General features: G+C 39.9%; 1 protein-coding gene across 2 annotated transcripts in view; it reads left to right on the top strand.

Annotated features, from left to right (window-relative positions):
* oca2 (oculocutaneous albinism II) overlaps positions 1-18,690 on the top strand; it is a 56,900-nt gene that overhangs the window by 10,066 nt on the left and 28,144 nt on the right. For both annotated transcript variants that reach the window (XM_015020508.1, XM_015020433.1), the window contains exons 5-18: positions 79-136; positions 1,066-1,138; positions 1,538-1,695; positions 2,321-2,403; positions 3,271-3,424; positions 7,094-7,165; positions 7,418-7,483; positions 7,788-7,844; positions 8,559-8,683; positions 9,614-9,752; positions 13,023-13,155; positions 15,894-16,041; positions 16,308-16,365; positions 16,571-16,679. In XM_015020508.1, the coding sequence (XP_014875994.1) occupies positions 79-136; positions 1,066-1,138; positions 1,538-1,695; positions 2,321-2,403; positions 3,271-3,424; positions 7,094-7,165; positions 7,418-7,483; positions 7,788-7,844; positions 8,559-8,683; positions 9,614-9,752; positions 13,023-13,155; positions 15,894-16,041; positions 16,308-16,365; positions 16,571-16,679 (1,433 nt within the window). The remainder of the gene's footprint in view (positions 1-78; positions 137-1,065; positions 1,139-1,537; positions 1,696-2,320; positions 2,404-3,270; positions 3,425-7,093; positions 7,166-7,417; positions 7,484-7,787; positions 7,845-8,558; positions 8,684-9,613; positions 9,753-13,022; positions 13,156-15,893; positions 16,042-16,307; positions 16,366-16,570; positions 16,680-18,690) is intronic.

Here is an 18,690-nt window from a genome sequence, read left to right as displayed (position 1 = left end):
TACAGGGTTTGAAGCCACTGACATACAGCAGGCTTACACATCACTTATTTCTATGTCCTGTCTTTGTTTTCTCTCCAGATGCTGCCTCAGAGTGTCCAAGGTTGTGGCTATATTTGCGATTGTTGTTCTCTCCAGTGTAAGTTAGCTAAAAAAAAAGAAAAAAAAAGTAATTTCAAGGAGACTAAAGCAGCGAACTGTAAACAAATGTTCTGTAATCCTTTGTAATCCTTTCAGCTCTTATTTGCTTGTATTTTAAAAAGTTTTATTGAAATCATTCCATTGGTTGAGATCTGCAGCGAATCCTGGGAGATAATTAGCCTAGCATAGCACGGTCACTGAAAGGTGATTTGAATCTCTTCAAAAACACCTTTCAGTAACCTAAATTTGATTGACCTAAAGCAGCCAAACAATTGGTTAACTTAAACTCTTGCTTTGAATAAACTTCTTGTTTCTCTTAAAACACATCCTTTGTAGCTATGAGCTGGCCCTGCTTGGCACTTCTGACTCAGAAAATGAGAAATTAGCCATGATCTCTGTTGCCTTCACACCAGACTGGGACCTTACCAAACTATTTAAAATCCACCAGAGTGTGGGTAGAGGTCTCCATTACAAGTGATGGAGCAAAAAAAAAGTGTGTGTGTCTTAACTGCAGTGTGGAGGAATCCGGTAGCAGTGTAATCTCATAGATTTGTCGTCATGACATCATCATGTTTTACGTCTAGTTTTGAGAGCGAGGGTCTATGACTTCAGTCCTCAAGGGACCTTTAGACGTGTCTTTGCTTCAACCCACCTGAGTCGAATAACCAGGTCACCAGCAGGACTCTGGAGGACTGTACTGCACATAAAAAACTGAGGAGGAGATTCAGCCATTTAATTCAGGTGTGCTGGACTAGAGGCACATCTAAAGGTTGCAGGACACCGGCCCTTGCAGACTGGAGTTACAGATCCCTTAGATATCTGGTGTCACATTTCACAATATCTATTAACTCAGTTAAAATAACTTGCAATTTTCAACTATTTTTTTGTGCCTGACTCATGCTGCTGACGGTTTTCATCTGGTCTCAGCTGTTCTTCAGTATGTACCCGGATCGGGACAACCCCTGGAGGATGCTGGCAGTCTCTCCGTCAGACAGCTTCTGTATCCTTTCTGCTTTTCAGTAGACGCTTTTTTAAAGGACTTTTTGATCTTTATTTGACAGTAAATTGACAGGAAATTGGGTTGTGAGAGAAGGGGGAAGAGAAGGGGGGAAGGACTTGAACTTGTGGCGGCCACTTAGAAGACTGAGGCCTCCGTACGTCAGTCTCTGACCCGCCACCATCGCCGTGTCCCTGTGTGCTGAAGACACTCGCTGCTGTTACATTCTTCAGTCAGAAAGAAATAAGCACGTCAAATATCGAACAGAACTTTATAGAAACGCCAGTGAAGAGGACAAGCGTGCCGCTCAGCACACGGGGCATGGTGGACGTTTTCATCCTACAAAGGATTTACTGTCAGCAGAGTGTTTGCATTTTTCTCTTGACGGTGCCCATCTCTCAGCCATGAACGTGACAGACTTTCGGGATAACGCCTTGCTGAAGTTACAAGTGGCGGGGCCTTTTGCAGGAAGGGCCGCGGACTCCGCCTCCCAGGAGTTCGTCCTGATCCAGGTGGAGCAGGCCGAGGAGCCGGGGCAACGGAGGAGGAGGACTCAGCAGGTCAGAGTGGCCATATTGGCCATATTGGTTTATGTCATTTGAAAATGTTATCTACTAAACTTTGGTTTCATTACTATCTGAACTTATCCAGTTCTTTTAAATCAACACTAAACTCCCATCTGTTTAGAGTCGCCTTTGATTAGTAGTAGGTGACACATTGATCAATTTGATGCGTTTTGGCGATTTTGATGATGACATTTGACAAAATGTAATGTTTATCGTTCGTTTCATAATCGGTTACCGTATGACGCTCTTATTACGTAAAGCACTTTGAACTGCGCTGCTGCTGAAACGTCCCGTACAAATAATCTTGACTTGTGATTTATGTTCTGTCTTGGTCTCAGTTATGGTGATGAGCCGTGTGTAATGTCGGATTACACACAGCTGTCACAGTTGGTCTTGTAAATATTATTATGCTTTTATCATTGACTATAAAAATATATGTATTGAGCTCTGTAAGTCAGAGCTGATACTTTGACGTAGCGATCCTGACACTGTCTGCTCTCATCTTGTGCAAGTTTCCCAATTAACTGAGTGATTTTCACCTTAACAGTTCTCGGATAAATAATACTTATGATCATGATTTATGAACATTTTAATTATTTGCTCTGCTGTTTGTTACCAGGTGACTCATAACTGGACCATTCCCCTTCATCCTGAACGAAGTGACCAGAAAGTGTCAACGAGAACCTTTGAGATGCTCAGCAGGTAACAAGAAGATTTACTGTGGATTGCAAAAGCTTCCATACAACTCCGCTATAGAAAACAAACTACACAGCGTCCCGATATGTACTCATTTGCTTTCCCAGACGAGCCAATAGGAGTCTCTCTAACCTTATGCGAGACGTCATGGCGACGAGTCTGTAGTCTTGTAAATAGAGGAAACCTGTGCAGAACTTTCTTTTGTCCTGCAGCAAGGCAGGATGTCTTCCACGGCACTGGAACCTTTTCCTGAGTCAAAAGAGAGCTGGTCTGGGGCAACAGAGCGGCTCTCACCCTGTGAGCTGGTGAGGGCTGATGGGAAGATGGATGGAGCCAAACACAAAGCAATCTTTAAGACGGGAGCGAAGTTCAGCTGTTCTGACCTTAATCCAAAGTCGAATTTGTGGCAAGACAAGAAAATTGATATTTGTGCCCATCCTCCATCCACTCTGATAGAACTTGACCTGCTTTTGTAGAAGAAGAATTGGCAAGAATTTTATTCTTAAAGTGTATAAAGGCTGTTTTACGCAGTGTTGACTAAAGGAGCTGGAGACTCATTACACTTTTCAGATTTTACTTGTGAGAAGTTCCACAGCAAATGATGCGCTGCTTGGTGTTTAGCCTGTTACATAAAATTCAAATAAAACTCACTGACATTTTCAGAGCACGATGCTCTGACATTTTAATGCTCCTCTTTCTGGAGAGGCTATCTTTAACATGACAATAATGACTTTTATGCTCCTTTTAAGAAATTGCTGTATATTTTCACCTGACCTTGAAAAACAGCCTGCAGCCACATTTATGGAAACATGCAATGAAAGAAAATGATCCTCCATTTTCTTTGCTGCTGTGCCGTTTCATTTCCGCACCCAGTGACCCCATCGTCATCACGATCCAGGCCTTCCTGCAGGATAACGACGTGGTGCCTCTGTCCATGACCCACCAATCGCTCTACGTTACGAAGGAGACGCAGGTGGCTATCGCGGGAATCATCCTGGCCGGGGTCTATGTTCTCATCATCTTTGAGGTAAATGGCCTGCTATGCTGCCGGTCATGAACGGGTTTTTGTCCTCTGTCTGTGGCACAGTTTGCAGAATGACATCCTAAAGTATTTATAACACTCAAAACGTCGTTACAGCAGCGGCAGGAACACACCTGTGCTTCTGTCTGGAGAGACATTTACTGTTTTTTATGTGGTCCTAATCGACAATTTATCTAAAATGCAAAATGTATTTTTCTTTTACAGTTTTGGCTTAATTACTGCTTTGAATATGTTGTTTTTTTTCTCCAAAAGTCCTTTTTCTGAGTCTGTGTACTCCAGTTGACGATTTATTGACTACAAAAATAATCGGTTAATTATGACTAATCAGATTAATCGCGATTAATCCAATTAATCACTTCAGCCCTAATCAGTTGCATTATGTTTTATGTGAAGATTTAACTTTTCTAAGTAATGATGTGCAACAAAGTAGCAAAATTAAAAAAAAGAAATCTCTGGCATTTTGTTCCGTTTGGTGGGAAAATTAGTTTGATTTTACAGAAAAGTCTGGCTTCAGCTTTAAATTACATGAAATAAAATAAAAGCTGGCATCCATGATGCTTCAGTGCTTATGGAGTTTCATATTGCTCCAGGTATTTCCATCATGTAGTTGTGGTCTTGTTGTCAACAATGCAGTCCTCTCAGAAACATCCTGGAAGCACTACTCGTCTCTAAAGGAGTTAATACGGCGTTACACTCAGGCTGTGGCCATTCTCACTTTTAGCTTATTAGTCAAAAATACCAAGGGAAGCTCTATTGGTCACTTGTCTACTCACACACACACACTTGTCTGACTACGGTCAACACCAATGTGACTCATGGTAATGTAACAGCAGCAAAGAACTGATTACAAGTGGACATTTGTTGTAGTTTAGAACTGTGTGAGAGAACAGCTCCATCTACTGATGACTTAGTTACAAAGGTTTTCTTTCTTTTGTACACAAAGAAAAGAAAAGATCACTGAACCACAGAGGAACCTTTTTAAAGTAAAATAGAAAAAGAAAAAAAAAGTGGTCTTACACCAGTGTCCAGTAGCAGTTTTTTAAATGCATCGTATGGCTTTTTGCCCAGGGCAGCACATCCAGGAAGGGGCAACGGGACAAAAAGAAAGTTAAAGTTACGTCAGTCTCACTCACTCAGAAAGCTGAGCTGGTTAGCATGGCCACCCATGATGGTGGATAAACAGTTTCTCTGTAACGGTAAGTGGTTTCTTCACCATTAGCAGGCTGAGAAGTGAGTACACGAGACTGATTGACAGCGCTAAAGCCCGCCTCCTGGCTCTGATTGGTTGTTTTTGGTTGGGAGTGGTGTGTTTCTTCAGACCAGTATTAGCTCAGGAAGGAGGTGGAGGAGATCAATCTTTTCACAGATTATCTGTCTCATGACAAACTGTTACGACATAGTGACAGTTTTAACTAATATGTAAAAAAAAAAGAAGGTTTTAGTAAAAGTTGCATACCAGAGCTTTGAATGGGTCAAAACTCAACTCAGTTATGTTGCACTAAACAGACTCTTTAAGCTAAAATTTCAGATTTTTCAAATCTTTTATTGGTAAAAACAAAAACATTTTCAATACTTTCTTGGCATCAGTGAAAAGCAAAACGTATTGACTGGGTTATCATACAGTTATTAGAGTTAATGCTTCCCATAAATTACATATTGGCAGCAAAATAATGTTTTTGTTTTTGCAGGACGTGCTTAGTCAGGGGGGGAGCAGGCATGCATGTTTGTGTGTTGGGAAACAGACGATAACCTCTTGGCACCGTTCACTTGTTTCTCCCACAGACACTTTGACTTTCCCACATGTGCATCAGTCATTTTTTTCTTTCTCCCTCCCCATTGTCAGTCCGCTTTTGGATTTAATTAAAACGAGGCCATCTCCCTGATCCTGGCAGGGCGTGAACTCACACAGCTGTTCCAGGGAGGACAGGAAGAGGGAAGGAGAGGAAGATGACAGCGCAGTTATGATCCGCACAGACGCCATCGGTGTTAATGATGCGTCCACCATCTTTGAAAGTCTCTGCCTTTGTGCCATGCAGATGGCTGTGCGTTTTCGCCCAGCCGCTGCTTTATTATCCCCATCAGGTCTCGGGTTTTGTCTCGGCCTGACGCGACCGTCTTAATGAGAGAGCCCGCACTGCTTTGTCATTCGGGACATCACAAAAGGAATCCACCGGTGTTGGTAATTGGACACTAACTGGGTTCTCTATTAAAACATTCATGGAAGACCAACGTAAAGAGACACATTTCCATTTTATCTGCCGTGACAAGAGAAAGAGAAAAGCTTTTGTTCTTCTTCTCCTCATTCATTATTTCAACAGATCTGTCCAGACAGACAGTTTTCAGACTGTCTGTAGATTTTTATCATTAATAAAGCCTAATAAGGTTCAGTTTAATTTGGAGTATTCAGGAGGATTTGGATTAAAGACTGTGAATATTACAATATTCATATTAAAATTTTTATAGAGGCAGTAATATCAATGTTAAAACGTGTGTCCTATATTTAAATTAAAATTAAAATGATTTTTTTATGACATGTATGATAACAGGACACATTTTTGCTGTATTTACATTGCGTTTATTTTGTGTCTTGAGGTTTTGTCTTAGGTAAACATAAAAATCTAAAACAATCTATTAAAAACCAGACATGGGGAACATTTTTCACTGTTGTGCAAGTAAAAAAAAATAAACAAGGAAGTAAAGGTGGCAGATCTTTGTTTTTGAAAACACGACATTAAATAAAGAGGTGGTTTAGTTTACTGCTTTCCAGCCGTTCCTCACAAGCTGTCTGCTTCATCGTCTGACGCACCCTGCTTGGCTGTCATGATGGATGCTGTTAAAGGAAGATGACTTTGAGAAGTGATCTTCTGCTGCTGTTTGTCCTTGAGAGCCACACAATGACTAACTGGTATCCAGCATAAAACAAATTATAAGAGGCTGCAAAACAACAACAACATTAAATATATCAGTATCAGTTCTTAACCAAAATAGTTCCTCTTACGGAAATCTATTCTGGAAAAGACACTAACTGGCATGAATGTTTTTAAGATAAGAAATCGTATTTTCATAAAAAATTAAGCTCAGACCTGATTCATTAGGCAATTATTATTTTCATAAATTCAATAAAGGCTTCATAAATCTCAAATAATGTTTAAAACTTGTTGGTCAAGTGCAGTGGATCAACATGTAACCTAACCCTTACTTACCCTAACTTACATGGTTACTTACCCTTACCACCTAACCCTATCAATAATCAGTTTAGGTTTAATCAGTTGTTTTAGATTTTGATCAAGGTCCAAACAAACTTAAATAACTCTTTAATTAACCCCCAAATATAAAACTATGACACATCCATTAAGATGCCAACTTCAGCATAATTCACCTGACATGGTTTAAGACTTTAGTTCCTGAAACTGATTAGGCTGTTCAGATCATAAAGGAGGAGCCCGTCACCCCACTGACTGTGAAATATTAATGCAAACACGCAATACAAAACTTTAGACGGTTTATTTTTAGCAATAAACATTTATTAGCAGCTGCTCACTAAACCAAACAACATTCTTGGGTAAGAAAGGTCAATTTCCTCTGTTTGAAATACATGTTGCTAAACCGTTAACACTGTGCATGTCTTAAGGTGCGCATCTTTTCAATTTTCAGATTGTGCATCGCACTTTGGCTGCCATGTTGGGATCGTTAGCAGCTTTAGCCGCTCTGGCCATCATTGGTGATGTAAGTCTCTTATAGGCCTTCAGATCAGCCGCCTTGTTGAGGTAAAACTCAGTGAAACCTAAAACCTGCTTGGGAGATCTACAACTGCTGGTCATTGAATGGTTCTAAAGTAAAATGCTTTCCACTGGAGGTCTTTGGTAATACAAATACCAAGGACCTCCAGCTTTTTATTGACATAATCTGATGCTGGTTGGTGAAAGCCAGTCAAACACTGGATCAGACTGAATGATCTTTAGTGTGTTTTATTCACAGAGGCCCAGCCTGGTCACTGTGGTGGAGTGGATCGACTACGAGACGCTGGCTCTGCTGTTTGGCATGGTGAGATTCACAAAATGCATCAAGACGTCTTTTATGGAGAATTTAAAGGTTGTCACAGTTCAGCTCAGACGGAAACTGGTATTAAAAATAAATAAATAAAAATGCTCTTTTTAGACAAATTGGGATTTTATTTAAATTGGAATCCATTGTAGCTGCCACACAGTTACCCTTTTCCTGATTACATATATTTTTGTCTTTCAGCACTTATTAAGCTCTATCAATTTATCATCCATGGCGACTGCATTAAAAAAATGAAGGTGACGTTGTTGGTTTTTTTTAAGCGGTGTGACCTTTTTCCTCACAGATGGTGCTGGTGGCCATTTTTTCAGAGACAGGCTTCTTTGATTATTGTGCGGTGAAGGTGAGTTCATGGAATAATGAGGACAATTAGAAATGGTTATTGTGTTAATGAAGATAACCAACACAATCAATCAATATGGAGTCCATTCAGAGCTGCTGACATTTAAGTGCATCAGTGTTTTTGCATTTTAAATTTTTTTTTTTACCTTTTACCATGTGGCATGGTGATGTCTTTGAAAATAGCTGCCAAAAAAAAAAAAGAAGCTGTTGTTAAAAAGTTTCTTCTGCTTTTTCTTTTTCTTTTTAAATGTACAACCCAGCAATTAGGGTTGGGTTTTAGTCGGGGTTTGGTTTGGGTAATTGTTCCCTTTTTAGAAATGAAATCATGTTTTGGAAAATGCCTTTTGCCTTTGCTCAGGTTATCTGTCTCGAAGATTTATTTCATGATATATAAAATTAATTATTTAATGATATATTTATTTCCTTAACTTTGTCACTTTTAACCCTCCACAAAGGTGCAGATGAAGACATTCTTATTCAATACATTTCATTAGCAGCTTGCTAATATTTGGCATATTTTAATTTACTGTCTGATTTGTGGTTTTTTATTATTTAATCATATTTTATGGTTCAAACTTTGTTTTTGTGAAGCTTTTTGTGATTCTCATTTGTGAAATGTGATAATTTAACATAACTGGGCTACTAGTCATAGCAGAATAATCCATTATTAGTTAACATATTGCATTAACCTTGTTTCATTGTGATATTTCTTCAGGCCTACCAGTTGTCCAGAGGGAGGGTGTGGCCTATGATCATCATCCTGTGTCTGATTGCTGCCATCCTGTCTGCCTTCCTGGATAATGTGACGACCATGATGCTTTTCACTCCTGTCACCATCAGGTAGAGCATAGGAACAAGTAAAAAAAAGCTTTTCCTTCATGCATGAAGTTTTAAATTGTCTCTTAAAATGAAAACATGTCCTGCAACAACAAATAAGTTTTTAGTACCCACGGGTGAAACGATTAATTAGATTAATTGCGATAAATCAATTATTGAAATAATTCTCGACTAATTTAGTAATCGATTAATCGTAAACTGAAAAATACAGACTCAATAAAAAGGCTGATGAAAAAAACCCGACTTACTCAGAGCAGTAACTACAAAACAGTTTTACAAAAATATGGACATTTTGCATTTACGATGAAAAACCTTCTCTTTTTTAGCTTCATCTGGTTCAAACTTTATAAAAAAAAATCTCTTCTTAAGCACCTTTGCTTTCCATTTATTAATCTAAAAAGTACTCAACAGTTTAGTAAATAATATTTTTTTAACCGCAGATGCATTTTTTGCTACAAATGATCAAGCATACACTAAAGCAATGCCATTGTTATTGCATTTTATTGCATCATGTCTTTCTTCAAAAGAGTAATTGCATTTTTTAAATGTGTCTTTTAATGTATTTCTAATAGTGTGTGAAAAAAGGCCTGAGTGGTTAAATGAACAGTTTTCAGAATGCACCAGTTTTTTTTGTGTTTTTTATCCGATTAATCATCAGAACACTGGATAGAATAATCGATTACTAAAATAATCATTAGTTACACCTTCCGCCCCAGCAGGGAGTTTTTCAGAATGAGCTGATCAAAGAGGCTCCCAACATAAACAACGCTCAAATATCTGTGTCCTGGTTCCTCAGCTTTGAAACAGTGTGAACATGAAGGACGTAACGCTTTCATCTTTACATTTCCGTTTTTGTTTTTTTTTATTATTTCTGGGCTGCCGTCCGCTGCTCCACGCAATCTAATCAAGCTCCGTTGTCTGGTGATTCTGCAGGTTGTGTGAGGTGCTTAATCTAGACCCCAGACATGTCCTGATTGCAGAAGTAATCTTCACTAACATTGGAGGGGCCGCCACAGCTGTCGGAGATCCACCCAACGTGATTATCGTGTCCAACCAGGGCCTGCGCAGAGAAGTAGGCACTTTCACAGCTCTGTGAGCTTAAACACGAAACACTGAAACAACCCAGCAGCTCGGCTCAGCGTAATCTGACACATAAACCAAACACTCTGGGAGAACTGCTTTATGTCTTGTGTGTGTGTGTGTGTGTGTGTGTGTGCATGTGACATGGTGAAAGGGAAATTGCTGATTTATCCGTGCAGATGGTTCAGGGTTGGGCAATGACGAACCCCTTCAGTGTAAATGTAACACTTTCGTGTCACATTTTCAATCAGCTTTCAGTTTCTGTTTACTCTGCTGAGTTAAGTGAACTAGTCCCCGTCGTTTCAGAGGCAGGTTCAAACACCAACACGGGTGACATTAGAGGAAAGTACAGCGGGGTCAAGTCGAACCAAAGCATGGCTGAAAATGAGCAGACAGAGTCAGAAACCGGATGTGATCAAGAGGCAGAAAGCTGAATAAACCGGGAACTGTAACTGAGGTTTGCAACTCTACAGAATAAAAAAGCAGGGAAGGTAAACTAAGACTGTTTTCACACCTGATAGCAATCTACCTGTGATAGATTGCACACCTGCTGTCTATCACAGGTAGATTGCAGGTGTTTTCTTTAGCCAGGGACAAGAAGCTGGTCAGAGCTGACAGGAAAAGGGGTGAAGCTAAATACAGGACAGTGTTGGACGAAAATCTGCACTAGACGTTAGACTGGGCGAGAATGGCCTAGTCTAAGTTCAGATCCAAATCAAACCGAGAATGTGTGGCGAGACTCAAATTGATGTTTAGAGACGCCCTCCATTCAGTCTGACTGAATTGGAACCATTTTGCAAAGAAGATCAGGCAAAAGTTAAAATTTCAATCTTTAAACTGGTTTACAGACCAGAACGGTTCCAGCTGCTTCTTCAAAAGCACCGAAACCGAGAGGGGAAATACAAAATGGATGCCACGTTCTTTTGCTTTCTGCTCTGTACAATAAAATTCAAATAAAACACACTCAAACAGATTGAGGTTGACACTCTCCTGCTGACGGTTTCCGTTCCTTTACGTGGCGACGCCTTTAAGCGAATCGCTTTCCCCTGACGAACTCTGTGTGCTGATGTTCAGCGAGGGTTGGAGTGGCCTGCGAGTGGCACATCCTCAGGACCCGTCTCTGATTACCGGAGACGCTGTCACTTCTGGTGCTAAGCGTAAATCAGAGTGTAATCTGCTTATTTGTTATATTGATTGAGTGCAGAGGGCTCGTAGTGACTCTGAGATCCGCAGAGGAAAAGTTGTTTTTAAAACCGCATCAGAAAGGCCCACTGAGTCAATCAGCAGTTTGTCACTGTTGGAAAATGCCACGGACCTGTTGGCTCTTTGTAAACCACACCGCTCTGCTTTTTACACTCAGAGGTCCGCCGTGCCGCAGCCCTGGAAGACGTGACATTTTGCCAGCTGCTTGGTTTGGCGTCAGTCCAGAGCGTGTGACATTTTGGCCCTTTGCGTGTGTGGCGGTGTGTGGTTGGCTCCAGTGCGCTGCGGCGTTCGTGGTCCGCTGTGGGACTTGTTCTTTCCCAGGTGGAAGCGCGGCAGGAGAGGAGCAGCGGCATGCTCGTTCCGTCATGTCTGGACTCTCATAAGCTCTGCTTGTTGCTCAGCATCCAGTGGTTTCACTGGCTGGGAATGGACAGGGGCGGTCCCAGCCTTTTTGGGGCCCTAAACTGCTTTTTTTTGGAGGGGGGTTGGGAGGACATACCACATGTCTATGTGTGTGACACACCTACCGTTGTTAGCATCATTTGTAATTAGCATGCATTATACCAGTGGCATTATGACTATTGATTTTAACCTTAAAGGAGTAACGAAGTAAAAAAAAAAAAAAATCATTTAGATTTTGAAATGCAGAGTTGTATTTAAGTGTGCCATTTTATTTTAACTACTAACATCAGCTGATAAACCCTAAATTTAATATCTTATGTTTCCCCAACAGTGGCAGCAGCCATCAACAGGAAGAGATGAATCCTTATTATTTATAAAAACAATACAGAAGTTGTTTCCCCATCTGTAACAGCATTTAGTTTGCAATATTCAATGTTATTTAAAATGTATGTATATTTATCTATCATGCTAGTTTGGTGCTCCTGGGGGCCCCCTGTTGATGTGGGGGGCTCTAAGCAGCCACTTAGCTCACATATGCCTTGGGCCGGCCTTGTGTTGGGAGAAATGTAACTGCAGGATACGTGGGCTCGTTAGTGTTTTTTTTAACTTTCATATAAAAACAATCTTACGATCTAGTTTCTACTGGAAATATCTTAGTACACTTGAAATAAAACAAAACTAACTCACAACAACAGTAACTCTTCAGCAAGAAATCGGTGCCTTTTAAGTCAACACTTTCTTAATATTGGTGAAAAAGCTACTGGTTATAAGTGAAGTTCACTGCCAGAGGAACAAGACTTTTTTTCCCATATTATAATCTAAAATGTCCCTGGCAGATTCTTTCACTCTGAACTGGTTCTTTTTCATCAGTACTAAAATGGTAAACGGACTGAAGTTATAAAGCGCTTTTGCAATCATTTTGACCACTCAAAGCGCTTTACATCCATCCATTCGCACACAGTTACACACCGATATGCAAATCAGTAGGCGGGTTGGGGTTAAGTGTCCTGCAACAACAAATAAGTTACTCGCCCCACAGAGCCACAGCTCCTATATTGTGCTGAAAAGTTACTTGTAAGTTGTCTTATTTCAAGTCTACTAAGGTACTTGCACTGGAAACTAAACCAGAAATACTATTTAGGTTTTTGCACCCTCAGATCTCAGGAGACAGAGAGCAGCTTTTGTTACAGGAGTGAAGCAGTAAGGTGACACAGTGAGAGGCTGTGTGACACATCGTCATGAGCCTCATGTGAGAGGGCTGGCAGATCCTCCAATACGTCCCATTTGATTCATGCCTGATTATGTCATTTTCCACTTGGATCCTGCAGGTGTCACTATTAACCAGTTTTAAATATTTCGGATTATAAGTATTCAGAGTAGACCAACTAAAAACAGCAGGTTTCCTGTTTTGCTTTTGTGCTACGAGGATGAACTTGACTTGACCTGACATGGACATATTTGAAAAGTCACTCAGATGGATAAAATCCTTTACTCTGGACTCTCTTTTTCTCCCCGCTCTTCTCATACATCATCAGTATTTTTTTATGTGCTACAACTGATTGCAGGACTCAGTTCGTGGCACCAGGAGAGAGTTGTGAAATCCTAACCGTTTCTTTTTTGTTTTTGTTTTTTTCCCTTTCTTGTCGTGTTGCAGGGAATAGACTTTGCCAGCTTCACAGGCTACATGTTTCTTGGAATATGCCTCGTCCTCCTCACCTCCTTCCCTTTCCTCAGGATGCTCTACTGGAACAAAAAACTTTACAACAAAGAATCCATTGAAATAGTTGGTGAGTCACTGATTTGGACCACAGAAATAGTTTGATAGGCTCTGAGTTGAGGGCAGTAACCTCAAAGGAACGCTGCTGCTTCTGTGTTTCTGCAGTAGTTTCAACTTCTAAAATAATATGATATATTCAGCTGTTAGTCTGGTTTAGGTTTGTTTTTTTCAGTATTTGTGACAAACTAATAGATGTTATTATGACAGGTTTCCACAAGAGAAGGTGTTTTTTTTATTCTACATGCAGCAGATAATTTTTTTTAATTTTTATTTTTTAAGTTTGCAGCGACAGTGTCGCATAAACACATAAACACAGTCCTTAAACTTTTTGACTCTGAAGTTCAATGTGTCTTACTGGCTTTTTATGTAACAGACCAACACAAATAAGTTAAATTGTGAAGTGGAAGGAAGCGTCACTCAAGTAAACAGAATTATTGAAACTAATTCAAAATATGGTATAATTTGTGATTGCAGTGCAACGAACTTTGAAAAACGTCCTAGATGTAATTTAAAAACCATTTTCAAACACTGCTGTTGTATCCTCATGAAAAAGAAGCTGACCGCAGCGTCAGCAGCTGGTGTCGAACATCGTTTGCGTCTTTTACCTCGGCTCACCGCCCTCAGTGGAGTCTGGTGACCTCACGGCGCTGTCCAGGGCGCCGCCAGGCCGCAGTCAGAAGAGCCTTCTCACTCTGACGCTCAGCTGTTCATCATTCCCACTAGCTGGCGGTAACAAACGATTCGCTCGCCCAAAGTGCAGCCTGAGATCAGCACGTAACTCGCCTCTCTTATTGTCCTGCTGTCTGAACAGCAACTCCTCTAATGCGCTGCACCGCACTTGGTTTTTATGTATCCTTTTAATTATCCGGCAGCGGATGCGTTCGTCCGTCCCTGAAGACCTGCTGTCCGGAGTCAGAGGAGGCTCATTTAAAAGGAATTAGGAGCACAGAGTATATTTGCTTTGCAGAATGATTTTGTCTTCCATCCAGGAATCTATATTTTCTTGTGCCGTAATCCTCTCCATTCAAGGCCCTGTGGACTCACATAATGGGGACGCTAATAAAACAGACATTTGTGGGAGATTTTTTTTTTTTTTTTTTTTTTAACAATTTTTCCCTGCTTTGAGAGAATCCCACCAGGGGATGATTAAAGTGGAGACCACCAGGCTTTCCTGTGGTCACCTCAGCTCTCTCATTAAAGGAGAGGCAGGCCGACTGTTTGCTTCCACACTGAGCTAAAAGAAGCCGTTCCCATTCATGAGGGGCCCGTCCCATTCGGACCCGATAACCCATCTGTAAATCCCAACCCCGTGGACTCTCCGGCTTCTCCGCCAGTTTGACATTCAGCATGTGGGTAAATCGGCTCCAGCCCCCCTGCCACTCCTGGTAATTGTGTGGATTTGCTTACAGGAAGTTTTTTTTTTTTTAACTCCTCCACTTAGATCCTGTTTAGGTCACCTAGCAACCTTCTGAAAAAAGACGGCTCCCACTGATGCTCGCATGAGAGTCCAGCACCCTGAGGCTGTATCTCTGTTTCAGCGTTGGCTGTCCCCAGGCTGGTCAATATGCTGCATTAGTCCCTCTATGGGGGACAGTGTAGCATATTGACCACCAGTGTCTTCTCATTCGGTCTCAGCTGTCGGCCGTTTTACCCTGTGAATGTACTGAACTTTATGGCTGTGTTGCTGTGAAGTGCAAACCGTGAAAAATTCAGCTCAGTTCAAGCTCTGTTGAAGACAGAATCCCGGTCCTAAAAGATGAATCATTACATATTTAACGCTTTATTTAATCGTGGTTCAAGCTGAATAAAGTTTTAAACAAGTACAGAACCTTCATGATGTGCTGCAGTAGGCGCCGTGAAACAAGAAATTGAATTGTATTTAGAATTTCAGTGACTGATTTAATTCTTCCACAGAAAGTGTTAGACACAAAGCACTTCACTTTTCATATGTTTTGTCTTTTAAGTTTAACTTACTAGTAAATAGGGGTATAAACATACAGAAATGATTTTTTTACTCAAGTAAGCCACTTCATGTAAAAAAGAATTGCATATTTAATTTATTACAAAGCACATTACTAAGCACACACACACACACACACACACACACACACACACACACACGCACACACACACACACACACATATAAATAATTACTCCACTTGTATGGAGTAAAAGGTAAAAACTTGGGATTTTTACCATATGTAGGTAATTTTTTGAGCATCATATATCATTATTTAAACAACTTTCTCTTAAGTCGTATGGTTTTACTTTCCATTTTCAAAGAAACACTGCATTAAAAACATAATAAACCAAAGAAACATTCAACAATTACAACAGATTGAGATTACATGTAGAGCAGAGTTCAGTGTCACTCCAGATCGTTAATATGACTTGCAGTCAGAAGAATCAAATTGGAAAAGCTAATTGTTATTTATTTACATTTTATACCTTCAAGACAGTTGGATATATTTAACCTGATATTTAATGCATCTTTAATTTGTTGATTTTTGGTACTTTTGGTTCTCCATATATGATGTAAATAAATAAGAATACCCTTTTGCTATTCTTATTTATTTTCATTTTACACTATCAAGATAGTCGGATATATTTAATCTAATATTGAATGTAGCTTTAATTCATTAACTTTTGGTGCTTTTGGTCCTCCATACATCTCTGTAGGAGTTGTGCATTGATGCCTTTTTGTGTTTTGCCTCCCCTAAATGTGTCTGTTTGTCCTCTAACTCCAGAACTGAAGCATGAGATCCTGGTCTGGAGGCAAACGGCTCAGCGCATTAACCCGGCCAGCCGGGAGGAGACAGCTGTGAAATGCCTCCTGATGCAAAAAGTGCTCAACCTGGAAAATCTGCTCCACAAGATGATGAAAACCTTCCAGAGGTTAAATGAAAAGCCTTCACTGCTCTTCTGTGTCACTCTCAAAATTGCATTTATCACATATCACAGAACTTGTTTGTTTTTTGTTTATTTTTTTTTGTCCGTATTTTTTTGTCTGAAATCCAATCATATCTCATTTTAAAGTTTCACACATCCATAAAATAAACTCAAAATTCAGTCAGTATAGTTGTTAGTATAGTCACATGCCATTCAATTATTTTAATTTTTCTCTCTAGATTAACACGACTTCTGTTATTTTTTTCAAACAGGCAAATTTCTCAGGAGGATAAAAACTGGGAACAAAACATTCAGGAGCTGCAGAAGAAGGTGGCGTTTTGATTTTTCCCTTCAGTAATATTTCTCTGTTTGTAGGAGTTGTGCATTGATGCTATCTGAGTAATGAAGTGGGCCGAGTCTTTGAAAGTTCACTTGAGACAAATACCATCAGATCTGTGATAAAAATCAGCTTTTCAAACCCAAGGAAAATACGCATTACATAAATATATCTTTTTTTTCTTTTTTTACTCCACAGCACAGAATAACAGACACGGTTCTGTTGGTGAAATGTGCCTCCGTCCTTGGTGTGGTGATCTTCATGTTCTTTCTCAACTCCTTTGTTCCCAGCATTCATCTAGAGCTGGGTAAGTGCTGCACTGTCTTCATCAGGCCAACTCTCGCCTTTACTGACAAATTCTACCAAAACGTGAACTTTGTTATGTTTCGTTTTCAAACCATAATCTTGACAAAAATCCTCTGCGGAGCATGATTCTTAACATGCTTCAGGATGAGATGTTGCAAAAGGCTACTTTGAAATATAATTTCATGTTGAACCTTCTGTGTATTCAGTCTGAAACACTTTATCTACACACTTTCACATGCGATATGTGTGGTCAGCCAATCATGCGACAGGAAAACTCTCTGGCATCTGAATGTGGTGAAGATGACTTCCTGGAACTTGAACTGAGCATCGGTTTAAGATGCTCAGTTTAAGCAAGAGGACAAACTGAGTATTATATTATATTTATAATATAAATCTCTATATTTATGTTATATTTATAAATCTCTATATTATTTAGAGAATGGTCTGATTTAAAGGGGTTGTGTATATATATATATAACACGTGTTATATATATATATATATATACACAACGTGTGTATATATATATATATAAATATAAATATCCAACCCCACACAAGCAAGTTGTACCTAATAAGGTGGCTGGTGAGTGTATGCCTAAAAGCTACGCAAATGTCATCACAATGACCAGATAATAAGATCACTTCAGCTCATGCTATGTTATGCAAACGCTCAGTTTGCACTGACAAAGATTCGCTCACTTCACCTCAGCATGCTGAACGCTTGGAGTGTCTTCAGCTGAAAGCAGCTTTGCCTACTTCCTGATCGGTTCAGCTTAAAATGATTTGACTAATTGGGAGATGTTACAACCCCACCCTAAAATTCCTAAAGTAAATTCTGGCACTGGGCTTTAACATAAAACTTAAGACAGTTCTCACACACAGCTCTCAAGCAGAGTCACAGCTCATGGCCCAGGTCAAACAAAAGGAGAGGGTCTGGCATCTCCAGCTTGCTGCTTATATATGGCGGCTGACGAGCCCCAACACTCTTCACCTGCAGCAATCAGGCAGAGCTGAAACAGAAAACACAGAGCTCTCTCAAAAAAAAGAGAGCCCCTAGAGGTCAGTGACCATAACAGGAGAATCTGTACAGCACAGATAATTCACCTTCAGTCAGATTAGAGGCTGATGAAAGCTGGCCCCGGAAATTTTACACCAAATATTCATCATCAAAATGAACTAATGAGCTGAATAAACATACAAGGAGTTCATACTTTCCCCCCCCACATCTAAACTAAAGTAACACAACTTTTGATACGGAGGAAAACGCACTGTGAGAGAGGAAACAGTCACTTTGACAGCGGCTTCAACATACTTGAATACATCTATATTTTTTCATTTGTTTGATCCCTTCTTGTTCAGGTGTACAAAATGTCCCCAGAGATCAGAAAGGCAGCTTAAAATTTGTTACATTTGAAAATAATTTTAAATAAAATATGCAGCCCACTTTCTTTTAATCTTTCAGCGTATTTTTTCTATACTGCACTCAAATTAGAAGCGGCCTGGGTCGGCTGGAGTTGGGTCTGTCAGACTCTTAAGCACCTTTCTGTGTCAGACCTTCACAAATAAGCCTCTTTTAATGAGTTTATCACAGGCGTGTTTTCATCACAAACACCTGAAAAGATTAAAGCCTAATGAGTCAAAGTGGCTGCTGTAGGTTTTTACTTCTGTTTGACATGCGCATGATTGTAATCACCAGTGTTTTGGGTCATTATTGGAGCTATAGCAGAGCTTAGCGTTAGCGTAGCGACACGCCTGTCGGGTTCTAAAGTTGAGTAAGAAAATGACTCATCACAGTCAAAATGCAGCCTTTTGTAGTTTCCATGAAGTTGATGAAACTGTGTTTGTGGTGTGGAAAGTGGAAATCGTCCATGAAAATTAACATCAATATGTATATTTTGTTTTAAGTACATCTCTTTGAACTTTTTTTTTTTTTTTTTTTTTTTTTTTTTTTTTTTTGGGGTTCTTTTTTTTAAAAAAAAATTTTTCCCCCCCCACCCCCCCCCACACTTTTT

Source organism: Poecilia latipinna, unplaced genomic scaffold, assembly GCF_001443285.1.
Source record: "Poecilia latipinna isolate Pla-1442-1.1 unplaced genomic scaffold, P_latipinna-1.0 Scaffold7, whole genome shotgun sequence".
Lineage (NCBI taxonomy): Eukaryota > Metazoa > Chordata > Actinopteri > Cyprinodontiformes > Poeciliidae > Poecilia > Poecilia latipinna.
This window is presented reverse-complemented; position numbering and strand designations above follow the sequence as displayed.